The sequence below is a fragment of the Anopheles bellator genome, chromosome X (genome assembly GCF_943735745.2).
Source record: "Anopheles bellator chromosome X, idAnoBellAS_SP24_06.2, whole genome shotgun sequence".
Lineage (NCBI taxonomy): Eukaryota > Metazoa > Arthropoda > Insecta > Diptera > Culicidae > Anopheles > Anopheles bellator.
Genome location: NC_071287.1, coordinates 2253252 through 2275244, shown reverse-complemented (window position 1 = coordinate 2275244; position 21993 = coordinate 2253252). Strand labels below are relative to the sequence as shown.

At 54.3% G+C, this 21993-nt stretch overlaps 2 protein-coding genes across 8 annotated transcripts; one reads left to right on the top strand and one right to left on the bottom strand.

Moving 5' to 3' along the window:
- Positions 1-1301: 1301 nt before the first annotated feature.
- Positions 1302-10137, top strand: LOC131213263 (transmembrane protein 94). The gene is made up of 8 exons (XM_058207273.1): positions 1302-2561; positions 2659-2793; positions 3157-3201; positions 4010-4139; positions 4230-4389; positions 5395-5491; positions 5654-8124; positions 9097-10137. The coding sequence occupies exons 1-8, from the start codon at positions 1302-1304 to the stop codon at positions 9167-9169; spliced, it is 4371 nt and encodes a 1456-aa protein (XP_058063256.1). The 3' UTR covers positions 9170-10137.
- LOC131213981 (AMP deaminase 2) lies at positions 9993-21601 on the bottom strand. Of its 7 annotated transcripts, XM_058208266.1 has the most exons (7): positions 21489-21601; positions 19601-19849; positions 14930-15155; positions 13882-14177; positions 11720-12554; positions 11047-11632; positions 9993-10960 (listed from the first exon to the last, which is right to left on the bottom strand). In XM_058208266.1, exons 2-7 carry the CDS (start codon positions 19692-19694, stop codon positions 10670-10672), a joined length of 2328 nt encoding a protein of 775 aa, XP_058064249.1. In that variant the 5' UTR covers positions 19695-19849; positions 21489-21601; the 3' UTR covers positions 9993-10669. The 7 variants fall into 7 exon arrangements, with proteins under 7 accessions (XP_058064249.1, XP_058064250.1, XP_058064244.1 ...); XM_058208267.1 differs by lacking the exons at positions 19601-19849; positions 21489-21601 and adding an exon at positions 16308-16409; XM_058208261.1 differs by lacking the exons at positions 19601-19849; positions 21489-21601 and adding an exon at positions 15256-15493.
- Positions 21602-21993: the final 392 nt, after the last annotated feature.

Here is a 21993-nt window from a genome sequence, read left to right as displayed (position 1 = left end):
CACCCACATCTCGACTCGAAAAGTGCACTCGACGGGCGTCCGATCGTCACCACCGGCGGAAACAAAAGCCGGGTTCCGGCGACAGTTGAAGTTTCGTCGTGCTCCACACTCGAAAAAACGTTCGCGGTTCGATTGGCTGGGTATGTTCGGGGCCACACCAAACGCAAATTGGTCCGCAAAAACGTCATTTCGTTTAGGTTTCGTGTAGCAGCAAAAATATGAAATCGAAACGTCAAACGTGTTTACATTCGTGTTTTGTTCCGAGAAAACAGAAATAGAAGAGAAATAAATATACTTCCGAACATTTTGTTTCTGTTTTTTTTGCGATTTTGTTGCTATTCCAGCAAATATTTATCCTCTAGGTGTACATAAAGCGTTTGCTAATGGGTTTTGAAGTCGGATTTACGGTCGGCTAACACATAAACGTTTTGACTGAAGCGCAGCAGTTTGGCATTAATCTGAAATGCCAAAAACGTTACGTTGCGCTTCGTTTGGCCCCGCAGTATGAGATCCTGACTAGCAAGCAACGGAATTTAATCGCTACATACAAAAATTAAACGTCAAACTGCCAACCGGGCTAGCTGCACACGCACACTAATGGAGGGGTAGAAATTGTGCGCGAGTGTGCGAGCGTATTCGTCTACGCTGCCATACGCTACTGCGTTTGTAGCTAACGTAACCGAGTGTGTTCATACTGGGGTGCCACACGAAGCGCAAATCGGAGCGTGCAAATGTCAAACCGTTTTCGCTTCGTGTGGCATCTTTAAAACATTAAATCAAAATGTCAAACGTCAAATGTTTACGTTCGTGTTTTTAATCCGAGAAATAGAAGTAGTAGAGAAATTAATGGATTTTGGAATATGATTTTCTGTTTTTTTCGATTTTGTTGCTAAAGCATTTACGCTCGGGTTTACGCCTCGGCCGACCCGTAAACGTGTTGACAGAAGCGCAGCAGTGTGGCATTAGTCTGTAATGTCAGAAACATTACGTTACGCTTCATGTAGCCCTCCCCCGAAAGAAAAACGCAGAAAGGTAAACACGGCACATGAGAAGGCTGGAAGTTTCTTTAGCTGTCATAACAAACTAGAATAGAAGGTGTCCCGAAACGAATGGTTGCATCGAAAACGGTGTGAATCCGAGTTCGCTCTCGTCGTCGTCGTTAAAGTGTTGCTATGTCGAGATGTAGAATCAAGCCGATTGGAAGCGTACGTACATTGAATAGAGATATAATCTAACGCGCCGATCAATCGCCGAGCAAGTCCGCAGATTCTGGTGGAGAACGCTGGCAGAGTGTGAGTTCTATGGTGAAAGAGGTGGACCGGTGCTGCGCGACGGACGATAGGACGCGGGGCGCATGGCCTGCTGGCAGCGCGGTCGAGAGCGACATCAACGAGGAGCAGGAGTATCGTGGGCTCAGCACGCCAATCGCACTGCAGCGACTTCACGATGACATCGAGACGGTGCTCGCGGCCTACGAGGAGCGCTACGTGCGCCTGTCCTGCTGGGAGAAGTTCGGCTCGACTTTCGTCGGCACCTCGACCAGTCCGCTCGGCTGGTTCCCAGCGGTGGCCACCGTGCTATGCGTACTGTCGCTAACTGCCACCGGCCACTGGTGGTCGGCAGGTCTGCTGGGGGCTCTGCTGTTGCTGACCGTGGTCACCGTCGTTCGGGAGAACAATCTTCGTAAGACGGAGATCTACCGGAAGGTGCGCACGGTTCTAGCCGAACTGCAGCTCGGCGTCGAGCTGTGTGCCGACTGGACGCCCAACAACTATCCGCACCTCTGCAGTCCCCTGTCCCCGTGTGTGACCCTCCAGTGGACGTACCGTGACGGGCGCATCGTCAACCTACCGTGGGCGCTGCTGGTCCGTGGCGACCACATCGTGATGCGTCCGGGGCAAGTCGCGCCTGGCAGCTGCACCGAGCTGGGGCCCGCGGCTCGCCGTTTTCGGTGCGGTGAAACGTACGGTCTACAGCAACCTACCGAGCCTCCTACAAAGCCAATCGCCCGTTCGCCGCTGCCCGACCTGAACTGCGTGATCGAAGTCACCCCCTACCTAGACACGCTGCGTACCTCGCTCGACTGCTTCCTGAACCGGCCAAAGACGATCATCAATCAACAGCGCGAGCTACTGATTACGCGCTGCATGCAACAGTGGGGCTTCTGCGTCATCCTGCTGGTAACTGTCGTCTGTGGCGTGCTGCGCTGCGTCGGACTCTACTTCTGTGGCAAGCTGGCCACCGACTGGATGAATGTGCTCCTGCTCAATCCGACTGCCGCCGTTCTACCGATTTTGCCGCTAGCCTTTCCACTACTGTGGGTGTCAATCAACCTGTGGGGTGTGGCGAGGCTTGAGACGCTGCTCGCGATCCCGCAGGCGGTAATGCGGGCCCAGGCGCAAAAGTCCTTCCAGGAGGATCTGGACACACCGACCGGCGACCTCGACCACGTACAGCTGCCGCGCCGCGCCGTCCTCTACTACTGGTGGCAGCTGTACCAGGGTCGCTCGCAGCTCCTCGGTCGCAGTGCCAACGTGGTGCAGGTGTTGGGAACAATTACGGTACAAGCTCTAAATGCCTTCGCGCTGCCACCGCTACTGGTGCTGAAGTTCTTTAAAGTCTTACTGTCTCTCATTCCCTCTTTCTCTCCATCTGCAGGCGCTTTGCTGTGTCGACAAAAAGGGAATTCTGTCGTGGCCGAACCCGACGGCGGAGAAGGTTTTCTTTCTCCGCAACGTCAAGGACAGTGATCAGAATAGCGATCCGTCCGATCAGAGCAGTCTCAACTCACAGGTACTCACAGGCAGGCGGCCATCAAACAGGCGACTTCAATCAATCCACATCCAATCGGCAAACTCAACCCCCAGCCTTATTCAGTCAATGACTAGTCACTTTCTTATTCATCATCCTGCTCATTTGTCGCGCAACTTCTTGACGCACCGGTACTCTTGCTTCAACTGCCTTCACTATTCATCTCTTGCCTCATTCGATGCATGCTCCATTCGACAAAACTGTCGCTGAACCCTGCCATCTTCTCTCCGCGGTTGTACTATTGTGCTACCTCCAGCAGGGTACACCAACCAAATTGCCTACTTTCACCTGAAATCAAAACGCGCTAGTATTTTCATACCAATTCTTTCGATATCGTTTTTCCAGTGCTGCCAGGAACACTACCACCCACTTTCCCACATACTCGAGCTGGTGATTAGCCACTGTACTGCTCTCTGTTATTGATTTTCTTAACAGTTTGTTTTTACTATTTTGTCTCTCTTTCTCTTTCTCTCTCTGTCTCTCTCTCTCTCTCTCTCTCTCTCTCTCTCTCTCTCTCTCTCTCTCTCTCTCTCTCTCTCTCTCTCTCTCTCTCTCTCTTTCTCTTCCTCTCTCTCTTTCTCTTTCTCTTTATACATTCCTCATTTGGTTCGCTAGTTTTACTTCATGTTTGCACCGGTTTTCTTTTGTACGTTGTTAATTGCACGCGAACATAGCTCCCTTTTCGTTGTCTATTAAGTAATTATTGCTTCACCGTTCATGTTTTCACTAGGGAAGAGTCACGAAGATCTCCAAAGCGGCCTTGCCCTTGGTCGTGAGTGGAAATCGTTGTTTGTTCATCGTTGCACTTCTATCTGTTTTAGACTTTATTCTCGTTGCTCAAAGTGTGATTGTTGTTTTTAGTAATCTAGGTTCGGGCGTGTTTTCCAATCGCCAACAGTGGTGATCCACGAAAGGGACTCACAACTGTACAGCACTTATGGTACGCGTAGGAGTGGACCCAAAGAGCTTCACTGACTGTATGATGTCGTTGCTAGAGTATAGTACTCGATGTCTAGAATAATGTCTAGAGCGTTTTGTTATCAATGCTGCGAATTTAGGCTCCCTATCTTCATTTGAAACGTTTCTTTGAGGAAACATTCTTCCTCGTGGATCTAAGATCCGACTTCTAACATTGTTTTCTCGTCTATCTTTTCTGTCTTCCAATTTGCCTATTCCCCACGGTGTTGTACGATCCTAGAGCTCACAAAAGGAACCAGCCGGTGCACTCGCCGAGGTACTCGATCTAACGCACGACCAGCACAGTCCGTTCCGGCTCGAATTCGATGATCACGACTTCAAGAACCACTTAACCTCACTGAAACCACTTGGTAAGATCGGCATAAGATTTCACCCTTCTAGCACATTTTGACACAACTCTCGTTCTCTCTGCCTCTTTCTCTACGGTTTGCTTTTGTTAGGGATTGCCATCCTTGTGAACACGTGCTGCCCGCTGACGCAAGCACACTACGCCAAGTTCTGTGGCCACGTGACGGCGGTCGCGATGCTCGATAAGGACCTGGTCCCGGTCACCAATCGGTATGCGATTGTTGAGTCGAGTTTGAATTGCTTTATGCATGGGTATGTACTAGACATACCAAAGTCTAGTTTTGGTGTTTTTTTGTTCATTCACTTTTATCATCATTTCACACATCTGCACTAGCACCACGGTTTTGCTTCCTCCATCCAAATTGGATTTTGTTCTTTTTTTTTGCTGTTATGTCAATTTGTTTTGCGGTTCGCCGGATAGCCTTAGAATAAATCAACAATTGGAAAAAAAATCGCTTTGTTACTCGTTCGTCCTGGCCCTCTCGGATGAAATGCATACTACGGTACTCTTGTCGTGTTGTGCACAATCGCATTTGAACGCATGCATGCATCCACCACTCCCATGAAGCACTTTCATAACGTGTTCACTCACAAGGTGTCTCTAATCTGCTCGTATCGTGTTGTTGCCATCAATTCCTCGGTTCACTGGACCTGGCTAATCACCGAATCAGACCGCAGCCGATTACCGACTTTTACGGTCGAAAACACCCGGCCTCGGCTACCGGACTATCCGGCCTATCATCCGGAACCGGTGGTGACAAAACAGGCCCGGAAACGAACAAACCCATCCCGGCACAAAGCTAACCCGGAATCCAAGAGTGCCAGAACCTGGGTTTCATCTGGGTCGCTCCTATTACCTTATGTCCGTTATGCTTCATTTCATTTTCGTTACTGCTGCTACTTGCTGCTTTAGTGAAGTCTTTCGGTTGCGCTAGCATTTTGGTACTTGCACTTGGCACATTGAGCCCATACTTGTGGTGTGCGATTTTGCGTTTGATTTGCGTTTGGTTTCGGTTCATCAAATAACATCAGCCAACTTGGTTGTTTGCTTGCGTGGCACGAGGTGTTCCTCTCCCGTATCCCGTGCAACGGCAGATGAGCTTGGTGTGTGATCAGCTGCTTGTTTGCAAGCCATTCCGTGGCACGCGGAATGATGACCGTGATAGGCTTTTCTAATACAATTCTGCTTGTTCATTGTCCGGTTAACGTTTCCTTCGTATACTGCGCCAACATGTCCTCTTTCTCGCCTTCGTTCAGTCGATGCCTGTGTGAGCTGGCAAAACAAATCGGTTTCTCCCCGCAGGCTCGTGATATTTTCCAGCTTGAAGGGCAGATTTCTAGCTACCGGCATCTGGTAAGTGACAATAGGACTAGCTATAAGTACTAACCAATTACTGCAAGTTAGTCGATCGTCAAGTAACGTTGTGTACAATTGTCGATAAAATTGCTTTCTTGCCCATGCCCAGCGTGTTTTCAATCCAATGGAACCATGTACTGTAGCGCGTATCCATTCCAGCAACCCGACGTCGTGCGTCGAGACATTCGATTCGCCCGCTCGCTCCAGCTGACGACGAAGGTGAAGGTGCCGTTCCCGCACTCTCTATCGGTGGTGATGCGCGAGATCAACAATGGTTCGCTGCAGCTGCTGACGCAGGGCACGGCGGACATCGTCCTCGACTGCTGCGACGACTACTGGGATGGTCACGATTTGCAGCCACTGACGGAGAAGGAGCGTAAGCGGGCGCAGGATTTCTATCAGCGTTCGGCACTCACCGCGTACTGTACCGCGTTTGCGTACCGGCCCCTGCGTCACGGCATCAGTGGAGCGTTGTCGGGCGGGCCGCACGGTAACGTGGCTTATCTCGAGCTACCGCCGGAGACTAAAAACCGGCGCGACCTGTATCAGCGCGAACGACGCACCGAGCTGGGCGAGACCCTGGCAGACCGGGGCGGTAGTTGCGGCGTAGCTAACGGTGCCTGTGGGGCACCCGCTGTCAATGTGTGCAACGGCCCCGTCGCAGATGGGCCGGCGATGTTCTCCGGCGCCCCGTTGGCGCATCACTCCATTTCGACCGATACGCTGCTGTTTACCGATGCGCGCGACGACGACATCTCCGACGTAGAAGGCTGCTATCGGATGCAGTGCCATCAGGTGTTCATAGGCATGGTGACCATGCAGTACCAGGCGCAGACGGACATCGTGCAGCTAATCGAGCGGCTCGAGCGTGCCTGCATCCGGTTCGTCCACTTTAGCAAAGAGAACGAGTTGCGGTCGCGCGTGTTCTCCGAAAAGATGGGCCTCGAGAGCGGCTGGAACTGTCACATCTCGCTGCTGAGCGACGGTGACACGCGGGCATCGTCGCCGGCCAAACAGGGCTATGGGAGTAATGGTGCCGGTGGCCACGATCCCAAGATGCAGCTGCTGTTACCGCCGATGGCGACCTACGCCACCAACGGGCACGCGACGCTCGAAACGTCACGGGTGCTGAGCTCTTCGGCTCCCGGTGCCATCTCCAATCCGGATTCCAGCAGTTTGGCGGGCGCCGTGGGGGGCGCGTTCGGTGGCATGGCGCGAGGGGCAGGCAGGCGCGTTTCGCGCACCAACAGCGAGCGCGGCTCGCGCGAAACCATCTCACTGCGGCGCCCCTCGACCGACTCCGCCATGGGTGGTGGGGAGCCGAGCGCTACCGACGGGCACTGCCGGTCGCTGAGCTGCCTGAGCGAGAGCACTGAGCAGAGCGCCCCGATCAATTTCGACATGTCGAACCGGGCGAAGCTACCGCGCGGCATCGAGAACATTCGGCCGCATCTGGAGAGCGTCGACAACGTACCGTTGCTGGTGTCCCTGTTCACCGACTGCTCGGCGGAAGCGACCCGCGAGATGCTCAAAATCATGCAGCAGTACGGCGAGATCGTAGTCTGCCTCGGCTCGTCCGCCTCCAACTCAAACTCGGAGATCTTCCTGCAAGGCGACTGTTCGATCGCGATCGAACCGCTGTACCCGCAAGTGTGCCAGGAATTTCCCGCTTACAGCGAGGCGAACATATACAGCAACCGAACGCGCACCGCCGTGCCGCCAACGCAGCGCACCCGCTTCGGAAGCCCGCTGCCCGACCCGTGCACGACCGTGTCACCGATCTACCTGAGCCGCATCCTGAACGCGATCCCGTGCTCGATCGCGACCTGCCGGGACGACCCGATCTCGATTGTAGCGGTGATTGAATTGTCGCGCCGCTTCATGGCTGGCTTGTGGAGCTGCGTGCAGTACTGGGCGTGCTGCGGCGTTTCCCTCGCAATCATGAACACGGTGACGGCACTGCTCTCGCTGCCACCGATGATCGTGCCGCTGCACGCCCTCTACTTGATGTGCGTCGCCGTGCCACTCGTAGCCCTGACGCTGCTGCGCGTCGAACCGGACCCGGCGCTGATGAAGCGGGCCACGGGCAAGAAGCAGCGAACGCTGCACTCGCGCCTCGTGCTGTTCGTGCTCTGGTGCTACGGTATCAAGTTTGCGCTCGCTGTCATTTTCCTCGTGCTCGCCTACTGTACCTTCCTGTCGCACCCGATCGCCCTATTCGCCGGCGAAGCCTCGGGCGGCGCTGGGTCAGGCGCGGCCCACGGCGGCACGACGGTGCACAAGATCCGTAGCGAAGCGCAGCAGGCTCTGGAACCGGAACTCGCCGGCGACCTTCATATCGCCCGCAGCTTCATCCTGCTCGGCACCGTGCTCCACTTCGTCACCATTTCGGCCTCGTTCGTGCATCGCGACTACAACTGCTTCAAGCGTAGCCCACTAACCAACCTGTGCTGGGTGTCGGTGGTCGCTCTGCTGCTACTGGTTCACCTGGCCCTGCTTGTCGTGCAGCTCTGCACCGACGACTACCTCTGGCAGCAGATGGAGCGCGTCTGGCCCGTCGCTGTCTACATATTGCTCATGGCGGTCGTCACGTTCTTCGCCAGCGAGTTCTTCAAGTGGGAAGAAATCAAGTAAGTAGTCACGCGGTGTACGAGGAGTGTTCAAACATTTTTCCGACATTACAATTTCCGGGAGTAACGTATATCCGATTTCCGATTCTTTTTTTGTACCGTTAGGTTGCTACACATGTCAAAGACTTATGGTGAAAAGTGTGGTCATTTTGAATAATCAGTCAATTTTTAACAGCCGTTTTGCTTGGACGCGTTTTGGCTTATCCTCGATGCCGTCTTTACCACCTAAATCGTAGCGTAGCGTCGTCCTTTCATGGTCCCCTTCAGTTTCCAGAACATGAAAAAGTTACAGGATGCCAGATCTGCATAATATGGTGGCTTTGTCATCATTAGAGTGTTGTTTTGGTGAAAACTTCGCGCGGAAACCGCGATGTTTGAGCAGGGGCGCGAGAGCTTCGGGCGGATTGCGCATAACTTGCAGGAAATTTTCTTTATTGACCGCTCTATCCTTCGGTAACGGTAACTCATGATGCACACCACCCTGCAATCGAAGAAAACTGTAAGCAAAACTGTTCACATTCGACCAAACATGGTTTTTCGACGTTCACACCTTCTCGGCCTTCTGAACAAAAATTTGATCCCCCGATAAGCACCTGTTTTGATCATAATAACTTCATCATAAGTCACTATCAACATTTCGAATACGTCCGTGCTCCTAATTTCATTTTTCATCAATTAATTGAGAAAAATTCTACGCTATCTTTTTTTCAGCGTAGAGAAAAATCGACGATGAGCCAACACATCTGTATAGTAAAACAGCTGTCCAAAAAGGCACTGATTACTCAAAATGGCCGAACTTTTCACCATAACTCACTGTCACATGTGTAGCAACCTAATGCTACAAAGAAATCGAAAATCAGATATACGTAGCCCGCGGGAATTCAAATGTTACAAACAATTTTGAACATCCCTCGAGCTAGTGGGCACATGTTGCTGAAGCTAATGTCCGGCTTTTCCTTTTCGCACCGACAGGGTCAACAATCGATACATTCGGCGAGCTCGGCTAGACTTTGGCACCAAACTCGGCATGAACTCGCCATTTTGATGCGGCTCCTGGGAAGCGGAATCGATGCGTTGCTGGGACGGCTTTCGACATCACTCCCACATCGTTCAAGACTTCCGGCGGCCACATACATACATACACACTCACACACACACACACACACACACACACACACACACACACACACTGATTAAGGCAGACTATCGCGTTGCAAAATTCAACATTGATTGTCTACTGTCTTTCTAGCCAGCAACGTTCTTTCACCATTTACATTTCTTGCGCAAGTTCAAACGACTTCGGTTGTCATTTTGTTTGTTAAAAACGGGTACTATTCAAAAGTCGGAATCGATTTTTTCTTCAAAGAAATCACATGTTTGAAATAGCAAAGAAATTGCATTGAAATGAAAAATGCTATTTTATTCAAAGTATGTGCCATCGATGTGTCGACTTTTGGACGTGGTATTTTAGTTTGCAGTTTTGTTTATCCTTGTCCATTTGTGAATATGTGGCACTGCTATTCGAGTTATCACTTCAAATTAAGTTATCTAATCATGTCGTTTCTTGTTCTTCTTTCATTAAGTTTTTCTGCGCATTTGTTACTTTAAAGCACTTCCACCCCAAGTGCCACTGCCAGTTGTGGAGGGTTTGTGAGTTGTGCAAAAGCAGGGTATCCAAAATCTACAAGCAGTCCATTGGGAAGCGTAGTGCAATATAGTTTTTTTTAGCGATTTAAATACTTGCCCAGATGCTCTTTCTTTCAAACTAAAGACAGTTGCACCTACCGCAGCCGGACACTGTCGCGGCTCAATCATCACGGACGGATCGATCTGCCATCGTGTAAACACAAGAAATCGCTACTTTTTTTTACCGCGACGCAATATATAATCATGTATTTTAGATGTACGTTGCTATTTAGTAATGGCCCACAGCCGCGTCGAAGTGGATGACTAAACGAATGTAGTACGAAACATTGTAACATGCAGAAATAAAGGTTCTAACACGAATGCGTCTGCCAACGTGATTTGTTGGTGAGTAGTGTGTTTGTTTTTTTTGTTTGATAAATGGTGTTTCTCCGAAAAGGGAGACTAATTAAAAGAGTCGTCGTTATTCGCGTAAGCTACCATGTGCAATGGTCGCCCTGAGGAAAACCCGAACGCCAACGGTCTCGAATCCGAAACACGAACGTCATCGGCAGGGTCATCGATCACTACACTCTAGGCCAGGCTTCGAGTCTGACGGTAGTCCGCTCGGCATGTGGTACTGCCGGCAAAGCACGGTTGGCTTTCGTTCGTCTGTCCGAAAAGGTTCCGTCGCTCGGCACGAAACCGCAGCTGAGAACGGCTGGTTCGGCGGCTTGGCGGGGTAACAACAACAACGACCACTCCGTGAAGGGATGCGTGAACAGTGAACGGAACGGTTACTACGACAGGTTCACGGAAACGCGATAACGGAAGGTCTAGAAGATTGATAACGGGTAGAAAGTAGGAAGCCACAGCAGCGGTAATAGCGACCGTTGCGCTGCACTCGCACCGTGCGGGGCATCTACTGCTGTGATGCGTACTGCATCTTTTGCTCGTTGTTAACCTTGAAGATGTTAGCGAGCTCGTCTAGCAGCGACTCGTAGCGGAAGGCGACGCGTATGTCAGGCACGTTCGTGCGCGTGATATCGTTCCCGGCGACTCCCTCGCGCGTATAGTTTGGCCCGAGCCAGTGCTGCTTCATCTTGTGCGAAAAGCCGGACATTAGCACGCTGTTGCGCGCCAGCTCGCACATATCGCACGAGCTCAGCTTCCACACCTGGGCCGCAATGCTGTACTCCTCCATCAGGGGTTCCTGCAACACGACAAAGGACAGGCAGACTATGAAGCACCGGGGCCATTATGCACAGAGGGCGTGTCAGGGTGTGGGGCAGGCCTTACTTTCGTGTAGTGGAACTGCAGCGGGTCGTCGGTCGAGAGCGAAACGACGAGACCGCGTGCCAGGTACTCCGGGAACGGGTTGCGGTCGTAGTTGAGAAACAGCGAGTTGTTAGACAGCGGGGACATGGCGATACCGATCTGCGCGAGATAGTACAGATACTGGAGCACCGGCACCTTCCGCAGCAGCAGCCCGTGCGAGATGTTCTCCGCCATCAGGTACCCGCACACCAGGTGCTGCACGGGGCCGGCTTCGCCGCAGTGCGGCCGGAGCACGAACGTATTGAGACCGCGCGCCGCACGGAACTTGTTCAGCACCGCCATGTTGGCGTACATGTAGTAGATGTAGTAGGCGTACGGTGGGTTTTCCTCGTCGGTCCACTGGTCGGGCGGCGTGACGTCGCCGTCGAACAGCGGGTTCTCTGGTTTCGACTCGTCGTCGACCGAGTCAAACCCGATCACGTACTGCAGGAAGGTGTGAATCTCCGGGTGTTGGCTCGGGTTGTTTGTCGCTTCGAAGAGTGGCTTGAACACGTTGTCCAGGATCTGCTGGAACGAGCTCATCAGTTTGTTCGTCTTGAAGATATCGCTGGTGGAAGAACGGAAGAAAAAGTGGTTGAAAAATGGTCGCCACTGGTGGAACCGATCGATCGGGATCGGGAAAGAGTGCACTCACTATAGCCGCGGCACCTGGATCAGCCAGCGTATGTTGTCGGAGTAGACGTCACCGTCGATGGCCCACTTCGCCAGCTTGAACCACTCGTCCGGCGACTTGCCGTAGATCGAGAGCCGCAGCTCCGCGTTCTGGTACTTGCTTTCCTCGAAGTCGCTCGCCACCTCCTTGATGATGTTGGCGAAACACTTCCCGTTCAGGTAGTTGTCCGTCTTCAGGAACACCTCGCGCAGCCGCGACTCACCGATCGGATTGTACTTCGCGTTGAACTTGTCGAAGCGGTGAAAGGTGTTGCGGTCCGCGTGCACGTCCAGCATGTCGACCGTCAGGTCGTAGGTGGTCAGGTTCATTGACTGAAATACCTGCGCGAGCGTCATCGGCGTGCCCTTGGTCACCGTCACCACCTCGTCCGCATAGTTCTTCAGTGTCTTCTTGATGAAGCGCAGCAAATGCTTCTGGTTCATGCAGCTCGCCGCGTGGATGTGCGTGTCGACTTTGCGTATATTGTAGAAGTCACGGTGCGGTACCGCTTTCTGCGAGGCGAGCTCGCGCAACTCGTTCAGCAGCACGTGCAGCTGGAACTTCGAGTACAGGTAGCTAAGCCGGCGGTAACAGAACGACTTCAGCGGCCCGTCCGCGATCATCGTGCACATCATCTGCATATCCTGCACGAAGTCCGGGAGCCGCGGGTAGTGATACGGCAGCGATTCCACGCTGGCGTCCGCGGACGGGAACACCTCAAACACGCCGTTCACCGCCCGTACCGTGTGGTCCAGATCCGGCGGGAACTCCACCACCCACGGCGACTGTGTGCTCTGCGGCGGGTTGACTGGATGGTCTGCGGTCGGGAACGGGAACGAAGGCAACAAGAAAACAGAGTTATGATTGTAGTCATAATAGACATTAATAGTAGGGGTTAATAGAGAAGAGGGTAGCGATGAGCACAACCAACCAACGGACAAAGTACCAGGCGCAGGACACCACCACTGTTGTTACTTGAAACGTGGCGAGCGGGATGGAGAGAGAAGAAAATCCTTTCAGTAGGAGTAGGCTAGGAAGCAGGGAAGACTCTACTTTCGGTGCTTGGGAACGCGTGCAGAGGCCACGGGACTGCGCAAACCGCTCATTCGCAATCCAGCGATGCCAACAGATACGCTCTTACCGTGCGACCCAAACCAGGGAACACATCTGGTTACACTAAAACCTTCGGACGAGGACTAAATATCGGCCAAAACATGAAAACGCAGACGCCGACCAAATCGTTCTGCTTTCCAAGAAAAAAAAAAGTCGTATATCAAGAACGCAGCCTGTCCGTCTTGTCCTCGAAAAAAAATGCATAACTAAATGAGGCAAAGGACCAGGCGGTAGAGGTTGTGCGACAAGCAAGCAACAAATGCATCTGTTTGCAATTAAAGCATAGACGTCGAGGGATATCAGAGAAGAAATCGGGCTGTTTAAAAGGCTTAAGTTCGTAAGCCACGTGGTCGTGTGTGTTGCTTTGGAAGGCTCATGCTTCCCGTTGTGTGAACAGACACGAAACACCCTGTCACGGAACCAAAACCGGAAAGCCACAATGCCACCACAACCGAACGTTGCTGGAGGGCTACCGATGAAGGTGATAATGGGGAAAGAGAACAACAACACAAAAACAAAAATAAACAAACGAATGAACGAAATAAAAATAGCAACTCAAAACAACAAATAAGATTAGAAAAAGAAAACAGGTCACAGGGGAAAGAGTGGTGGCGGGTGGCAGTCTGAGATCGGTAACAGAACAAGTCAACAGATTGCGTTTGTCGCGCAAACGAAACACCGACTGATGGGGGAGGGGGTGGGAGGCTGGTTGGCCAGCGGGTCCTGACGAGAACTAACCGGTAACACGCGGAGGCGGAGGCGGAGTGACGGGACGAGTTTGTGCGAAGGTGTGGTAGGTGCGCTCCACGGCCACGGCGAAAAACGTCTCGAGTTCGGGGACGGTATAGGGGGCGGGCGGAGACGAAGAAGAGAAAAAAAAAATAACAAAAAATAGAAAAAATATTGCAAAACATGATCAAAATAATAAGAAATAATAATCCACGCTCGGAGTGACAAGTCGGACCGTCGGAAGTCACAGAAGAGAAGGGGGGTTGGTCGGGTCGGGTGGCGCAGGGAGACGCGTGGCTTACCGGCGATGGATTTGCGCTCCTGGTGCGTGATGCCGCACGCGTGCGTCGACTTGAGGAAGCGGGCGGTGGTCTGCGGGAAGGACTGGTGCGAGTTGCGCATGTACTTCTCGCGCAGCTCGAGCGCCTTCACCAGCAGGGCGGAGGCCCGCTCCAGGTCATCGAGCGGCACGCCGCTGGTGTCCTCGCCCGAGATCGACACGCGCTGGAAGTGGGCGACGAAGTCGTGCTCGTCGAACGGTAGCTGCTCGTCCGCGTGCACTTCCGGCGCCGTCGAGTACCGGTCCTGCTCCATCGCCCTGCGTGCGTGCGTGCGTGTGCGGTACATGTAAGAGAGGAGAAAACAGTAATTAGTTTCGCGGCAGGTGGACTGGGTCAGCGGTCAGAGATCCGGTCCGGCTCCTCGTCGGTGTCACTCGCTAGATGCTGAGGTCGTGTGAGGTGTGATTGACGACGCTCAGCACACGCGATTCACAGTGACCACATAGAGGGAGAGCACGCGCCGGGCGCCGGGAAGGGACTAATTGATCGGGCAATCGATTTTCCAACTCTCTAGCAAACAGACGGGCTGATTGTGGTGCTGTGCCACCCTATCACTACTTCACCCCTATAGGAACACAAATAGCATCGCGCGAACGGAGCCCGAGTGCTCCCGACGCGCCAGATGCTTATCGGACTGATCACGGAGGCGCACACGAAGGGCCCGCTGATGAAGGAAGGCAGTCCCCGGGTCCTGGTCTCACGCCTCGTTTTTCTTGGGCCCGGGCTAACCTCTGCAGATTCCGCTCCGATAGCCACCGGGTCGTATCGAGTGCGCTGCCCAGCATGGCTGTGGCGTGGCGAGTCCCGCAGCCAGGGTCCGACCGGGTTACCACCGCGAACACGACTGACGGGCCGATGGCCGGCCAATCCGCCGCCAGGTCGCGTGGAGTCCAGAGCCTGCCGGGGTGCTGAAATTGGATTACACACCCCACCCTGCTCGCAGGAGCAAACGCGGAAGAAGGCAGCGCGGTAACACCGAAATACGCAACCGCGTCGACGGTCGACTTACTTGGCGTTCAGCTGGCGCTGCAACTGGAGCTTCTTTTCGATCTGCTCGATCGGGAACTGGGGCACCTCGTACGGGGCGGAGATCTCGTTCGGCAGCACGCCGACGATGTCCTCCTGGCTGAGGCTGAGCGCTCCACCGAGCGCTCCGGCTACCCCGCCACCGCCGACAACGCCCGCAACGCCAATGCCGAGCCCGGTGAGGGGTGCCGGTGACTCATTGCCCTGAACTGCGGAAGACAGAAGAAAAAAAAAACCATGAGAAACCGGGCGATACTACTACGCAGCGAGGAGGGGCTAGGTTCCAATGGTCCAGTAGTGAAGTCCCACCCCGGTAGAGACCGTCGGTACCGTCGGGTGGATCGGTGTATTCGGAGCCAGTATCCGGAGTATCGTTTGGCTCCGCCGAGATCGTCGGCAACGTGGTGGTTTTCCGTTGCTGTTGCTGCAACTTGAGCGCTTCCATGATTTTTTGGTCCTCGAGAAACTGTAGCACCGTCCGCGAGTCCTGCTTGTTGAAGTTGATCTCCTTCTTACGGAACATGGCACAGGAGGCGACGAGGCTGTAGCACGTCTGATCCGGCTCGGCCGACTGGAGAACGGGAAACGCGGCACGGGATGCTGAGCTCGGTGGGCCTGATAAGCCGGCCAGTTGATTGCTGGTTGATAGTGGAAGGCCTCCGCACGCTAGGGATCGCGCTGACAGTGGACAACAACAAACGGCCCCTTTTATCTCCCTCGGCTAGTTGGAAACGTTGACCCAGCCACTGGGACCTCGCTTGATAGTTGGGCCGGTACGGTAAGGGACCCGGGAGGGACTTCTTTTTCTGGCACGTCGATTAGACGTTGATTTTGGGGATACAGGAACCACATGAGGCATGATGGCTTTAGCCGTCACACAACAAACGCCGGTAAAGCCGGTAAAGCCCGTTAGTCCGTAATGCCGAGCCAACGACCCGATCCCGATCCGAGATTAATGCACGTCACACGGTGCCGTAAACAAACCCGGTAAACAACCGAGCACCGAGCGTAGCAACTGACTGAGCTCTAGTTGGTGGTGAAATTCCTGTGCTCCCGATCACCGACCTCCGACCATTTGCTGCTGCGTCTGGTCTGGCAGGTCCTCGGAGTCGCACACTGGATACCGTGCGCCTCCATTCACTCACTCTCCCCCCCTCTGTCTGTCGCTCTTTCGTCTGATCTGAACTGACACCTTTGTGGCCTGACAACAATGCATGCATCCGGGCGAGGCAATGCATGCATCGAGAGCGTGTGACCGCGAGCCAAGAACACCTAAGACCAGACGAGAAGAGCTGAGCCAAACAAAAGAGCGAAAGAGAGCGAGCGAATGGCCGGGGTGTGACGTGGTGACGCTTACTAACCTTCCGGTGAGAAGTAATTGTTTATCAGGATGGCCGGCGAACGGGGCGACATGATGACTTCCGGCTGATCGAAAGACGAGTTCATGTCGCATTTCAGCAGCACTCCCCGAGCACTCATCCTCACGGTGGCCGCGGTTCCGCTCAGCTTACTCTACTCTACACTGACTCACTGACGCAGTGGTTTGGAACCCCTATTGTACGTAGACACTTGAGGAACACCTGCGAGAACCACTCCCGAGAATTCGCGCGCGATAAATGTTATCTTCCACAGACCTCACTCCCCTCTCTCGCTCTCTCTCGTGGTGTTTTTGGTGCACTTCTGGGCACACTAGTTAGATAAGGAAACCGATTTTGAATGGAAACGCGCAGTGAATGCGGCCAGAGTACGATATCTCGGAACAGCGCGACCGGGGAGTTCGCTCTCACAGACGCAGACGTCAGGCCAAGCCGGACGAGTTGGATGGTGGCCCTGCACTGATGGTCCGACGTTGCCGGTATCGGTGACCAATGTGGGCTGAGGATGCGCAGCTCAACCAGAGAGCGCAGACACGGTCACGATCAGCGAAGATAGCGACCAGACCATCACTCGGGAGGGGTAACTTGGGTGCGAAGACCTAAATTTAGAAGTCATGTCTCTGCGCGGCTCGCCTCATCGCTCGCTTCCATACACTTACTATGTCCCTGTCTCTTTCTAATTACATATATACAAAGATATATCTATATCCTTCTCCTACGCACACACATACACACCGAGCTGTGGCCGTTGCTGAGAGGCAGATGTGATAAATGTCGCGGTCGCGATATACACGATCGCCGAGAAATCGCGATGGCCACCAACCAAGTTTCACACCCCACACAACAACCGGAGCCGGGGTGCGGTGTGAAATGGATGATGCGTTCGCGGTTCAAAGCGGGGCCCCCGCAGGTCACACTAGTGGCCGTGACGTGTCCTTCGGCACTTCAGGCGGCGTGCAGCTCCGTACTCTACTGCTCCGGACCACCGACAGGCAGGCTGACGGACCGCGACCAGCACTCTTGGGCACACTCTGAGGTGATAAGATAGTTGCACTTATCGTCGCCAGGTGTCGGCGGACTGGCAGCACGCGCGCGGTCCCGAAAAAATGTTGGGGACGATAAACAAACAAATCGAGTGACGATCCTCCGCTAGGGTGCGGAGGGAGGGGAGCACACACGCGGAAGTTGAATCATTCCAAAGGCTGGGATGGGCCAACCTTACCTTCGCTCCGCCGGCTCTAAGTACTGTGAGAACTACGAGACAGTACGCGAAGTGAATCCACTGATTCTGCCTGCCCGAAACGTAGTTTTTACGTAATCTTCATCGTTCCTCACAAGCACACGCGCGCGACATCAGTGTGAACCCGAACACTCATGCGGGTGTTCGAGGTCACGAAATTGGTCACGCCGATTCGCGCTCTCCGGAAGTGGCTTCCAGGAGTCGCGGCACCAGACTGATGCAGGCGCTTCGATGGCCCGAGCCTACGTGATGTTGGCTACCCAGGCTACACAGACCCAGGAACTCTCGGTATCCACGAACGGTGAAAGTGGAGTCCTTTTCGCTCCCTGCCCGCCCACGCATTCAATTGTTTGCCTGCTATACCCAACGTCGAACTCAGAGCGCGATCGGTACACTATTGACCAAACTGTGTTCGGCAGCCATTGTTGTCCGCGGCAACCGTGAGCCGGGATCCATGCCAGGAGACTTTCTGAATGAACCAACTTTCCATCCTCAGTAGCACTGGAGCGTGCACCGTGGGCAAGTGGTCTGGCCCCGACCGACCGGGCTCTGGGCGGCTACCGTAGGCGCCGTAGACACCTCATGGGAGATCGCTAGATCGCAGACGATCTTCAGTAGCGCCGAGCTACCTTCCGACACACGGTACATCGAGGTCAGTGCCAGTATCCAACGGCTTTCCATTGCGAACTGCGAACTAGATCGGTGTACGCGTTGCAGGACCCATTCCAAACGCAGAAGGTTTTCGAAGGTTCGCAGAGCGATTTTCACGGTGACACTGGACCAACAGGAGGGCGAGCTCCCATTCGGTAACAGTGACGGCAAACGACAGTTTAGTGGGCAAAACCTCGTCGTCGTCGCCGAGTTTGTTCAGATGCTGCTTCGAACAGCACAGTGAGCAATATATCTGGAGCACCGGTATTACCGGACCGGCACCGGCAATTGGAATCTTAACCAATCTAAGATCTCAACCGATTCCGAATCGCGAGCAAGTGACTGGTTCAATCATAACGATACGTTCAATCTCCTTCGATATCGATACAGATGTGCCTATGGTGCCATTCGATTCGGCACGTGAAATGTCAACTTGACCGTCCGTCGCCCGGGGATGTTGGCATCGTTTTCGCCATCGAAGGTCACTCGAGGCGTAACGACCGTAATCCCGGCAATCTTTATCGATTACCGGGGACGGGGGAATTCGCTCGGGAAGCTAGCGGTTCACGTTCTCCACACCATTGGGCCTACAGGAGACAGCCGCGCCCGGGGTCTGCTATTTAGGGATCGCCCAGAGTGCCAGCCTTCCCCGCCGCTATACGGCTAATGCGGCTAAATTCCATTCGGTGATGGCTGCGAACTCGGCCCGAATACTCGGTGACAGCAGTGAGTTCCAATTAATTTTTGTCATCCCGACGACAGCGCTGGCGGCGTCCTAGTGGTGGCTAAAAAAAGAGATCGATGAATTTCCCTGCGGACCGACGACGTGTCGTGGTTTATGGCGTTCCATGGTAGTGACGTTTCTTTATCTATCTGTTGGTCTCGGCTGGCTGACAGGCATTCGGCGTTCCAACTACGAGGGCTGTGCGTATGCACGCACGCCGAACGAAGCCATTAATCATTTTCCAAAACATGATAACCCTGCGGCCGGGAACGAGACAAACGTCCAAGGCATGGAACATGGAGCTGCAAAAAAAAACAAGCGGAGTTGCCGAAGTTCTTCGACGTGCGACCCTGTCGGGTTACGCATTTCTAGCCAAGCAACAGGTCCCACAGACCCAGTCGGAAGACGCTAGACGAAGCGCCGAACACCGGGAACCGACGTTGTTTCTTCCTAAAGTGACAACCATCCAAGGATCGATCAACGGAGCCGGACGCCCGGCAGGCGGCCCACTAACGGCTAACGACCACATTGACCTTTAGCCTCGTGGCAGCAGAGTGGCGACTTGCGTGCGTTCAGCCCTGACGATTTGGGGCCCAAGCCGTTGGGGAATGGTGTGGGGGGAAATCCCGGGTTGGGGAGGCGGTTGATGGCGTGCGTACGTACCTGTCTTCAGCTTGGCAGCAGTTTCGGCCTCCACCTCCATGTCGATGTCGAAGGCGAACCGCTTCCGCGAGTTGTAGTCGTTGGTGCTGCTCATTGCGAAAGCGTCCCCGGCCGGCCGGGACGGGGGTGATGACCCCCCGGCGACACTTGTTCACGTTCTACGTTATCACTTCACACCCGGAAACCGGAATCGTCTAGTTGGCCGGTGGCAGCCCGCAGGTTGATTGTCGCTCACTGTGGATCTCTCTCCTAGGGGGGGGAGCCTAATTTAGCGGTGTCTACCGAAAAAGGCAACGTTGGTCCACACATGCGGTGTTGCAGGACCCTCGGACCTTTCGGACGGCACGGAAATCCAGCAAGCCTGCCCGGAGCCCGGAGTACCCCCAGGTGGTTGGTGGTTATCGATTTTCCGAGCCGAGGCAGGGGAGCTCCGGTGGCGGGCCGCAACACTGGTCTGGCCACTCGGTGGTCGCGGACGGCGGCGGATGTTTCGGTCTGTCGTCCGACTCGCACATAGAGCCACTGTCACGCTAGGCGGCCGCCAGAACGCGCTCGTCCAGCGTCCAGCAAGACAGTGACCCCATCAAGCAACTCCCTTTCACAGACACGCACACATACGCGTGTGTGCGCGCGCGCGCGCGCACTACATTCACACTTCGGTACGTGTCACCGAGAGGTATGCTGGAGCTCTGTGCGGAGACGGAATCGGAAAGATGAACTGCGACCTCTACTCTCCCCACTCTAAGATGCCATTAAGTCAACGCAGATGCCCCATCCCTGTCTCTCGCACAGGTGCCGGCCCGTTGCTATCTCTTCCGCCGTGGCCTTCCATATCCCGTGCTTCCCACGCACAGCATCCATCCGTCCACTGTTGAAGTCAGTTGTCTACTTGCACCGGTGCACCTTGCAAACCCTTTCCACAATTAGTGCCCTGGCCTCGTTGCTCCACTTTTTTTTTATCGGACCGGGCCGTATTTATCTCGTTGCTCGTTAAACAAAGCAATCAGTGACATCTGACATCACCACACCGCATGGTGATGGCTCTGTCAGTATCGACTGTAAACAAAACAATCAAACTCCGTAAAATGATAGCGCCCCAGCCGGTTTGCCGAAACAATTTTGGGAACCGTGTATTCGAGTAGTACCCGGGTAGTACTAGTTTATCTCGGCGAGGTTTGGCGGTGCTAGTCGGCAACCGACTTAATCCCAATTGAAAATGAGCAATTAATCTGGTCACCAGGCACGTACGCGTCCTCTCTCTCTCTCTCTCTCTCTCCTATCAAGAGTGTTGTTTTAGCTTCATTCCGCATTCGTTCGTGTGGCAACGGAACGGTCCCGAGCCGACACGGTGGAGTGGTGTACTGGAGCGTGGAGCCCAGCACCACCGTTGCGGAGTGAAAGAGCGAGTGAAAGAACGAGAGAGGGAAAGAACGCCAACGGTGCACAAAAACAAGAATAGGAAAGGATACACGGTTCCGGTTGGGGCGCAAGCCGCCCAAGAAGCAGCAGCACAACGTGGCATAATGAAGCCCGCGAGTGTGCCCGCGTCCTCACTCTGTCGCCCTGGTAAGGTGCTCATTCTCTCTCACTCTCTCTGTTTTGAAGACCGCCCGTCACACATACGGAGCAAGGCGCCAGAATGTACGTCACAAGGCGGCGGCTATCAGCTGGCAAAAGCGGGAGCAGCTGTTTTTATCAGGCACCATTTTCTTTAGCTCTTCACCGCGCACCACACAGACACGCACACCCGGACCGAGCGTGGCAACGGCATTCGAGCAATTGATCAATTGCCCCCGGTATCCCCAGCCCGGAATGCTTCCCTCGAGGAGGGGGGCAATATGCCGTACTGCAGCGTGTGCAACAACAACAACAACAGCAGCAGCAGTACCCGAGCCTGTCTGTCAAAAGTGCAGCCGGACCTGGAGAAGCACACGCCTCGTAGGCACAAAACTAGGCACTTGGCGAGTGCAGCACACACTAGACGACGGGGCGCGCTACTCCGGTGGCTTCTACGCGCTTACTACCAACATTTGCTCCGTGCTGGGCATAGCGGACGCCCACCTGAGCTGGATACTCTCTAGTGCCCGCATTGGGCGCGCACTTGGGCGCTTCGCATCGAATCGCCTCCGCCACGCCACGCAGAGCGTAACGTTTACATACGTGCGGGGTGGTGCTGGGTCGGCGGGGAGCCCTCTCCCCAGCGGGGCGCGAACCGACGACTGCTGGTGTTGGTGTACGGTCCCCCGTTCGACACCACCGCAACGCAAGCAACGGCATCGGTCGGATATCGGTCGGTCTTCACCTAGCCCCCGATCCGTTCCGTGCGCATGGACACTCTCCGCCGTCGTCGTGCCGGTCGAGCACGCGGCCCGATTGCCCCCCCCCACCCCCCT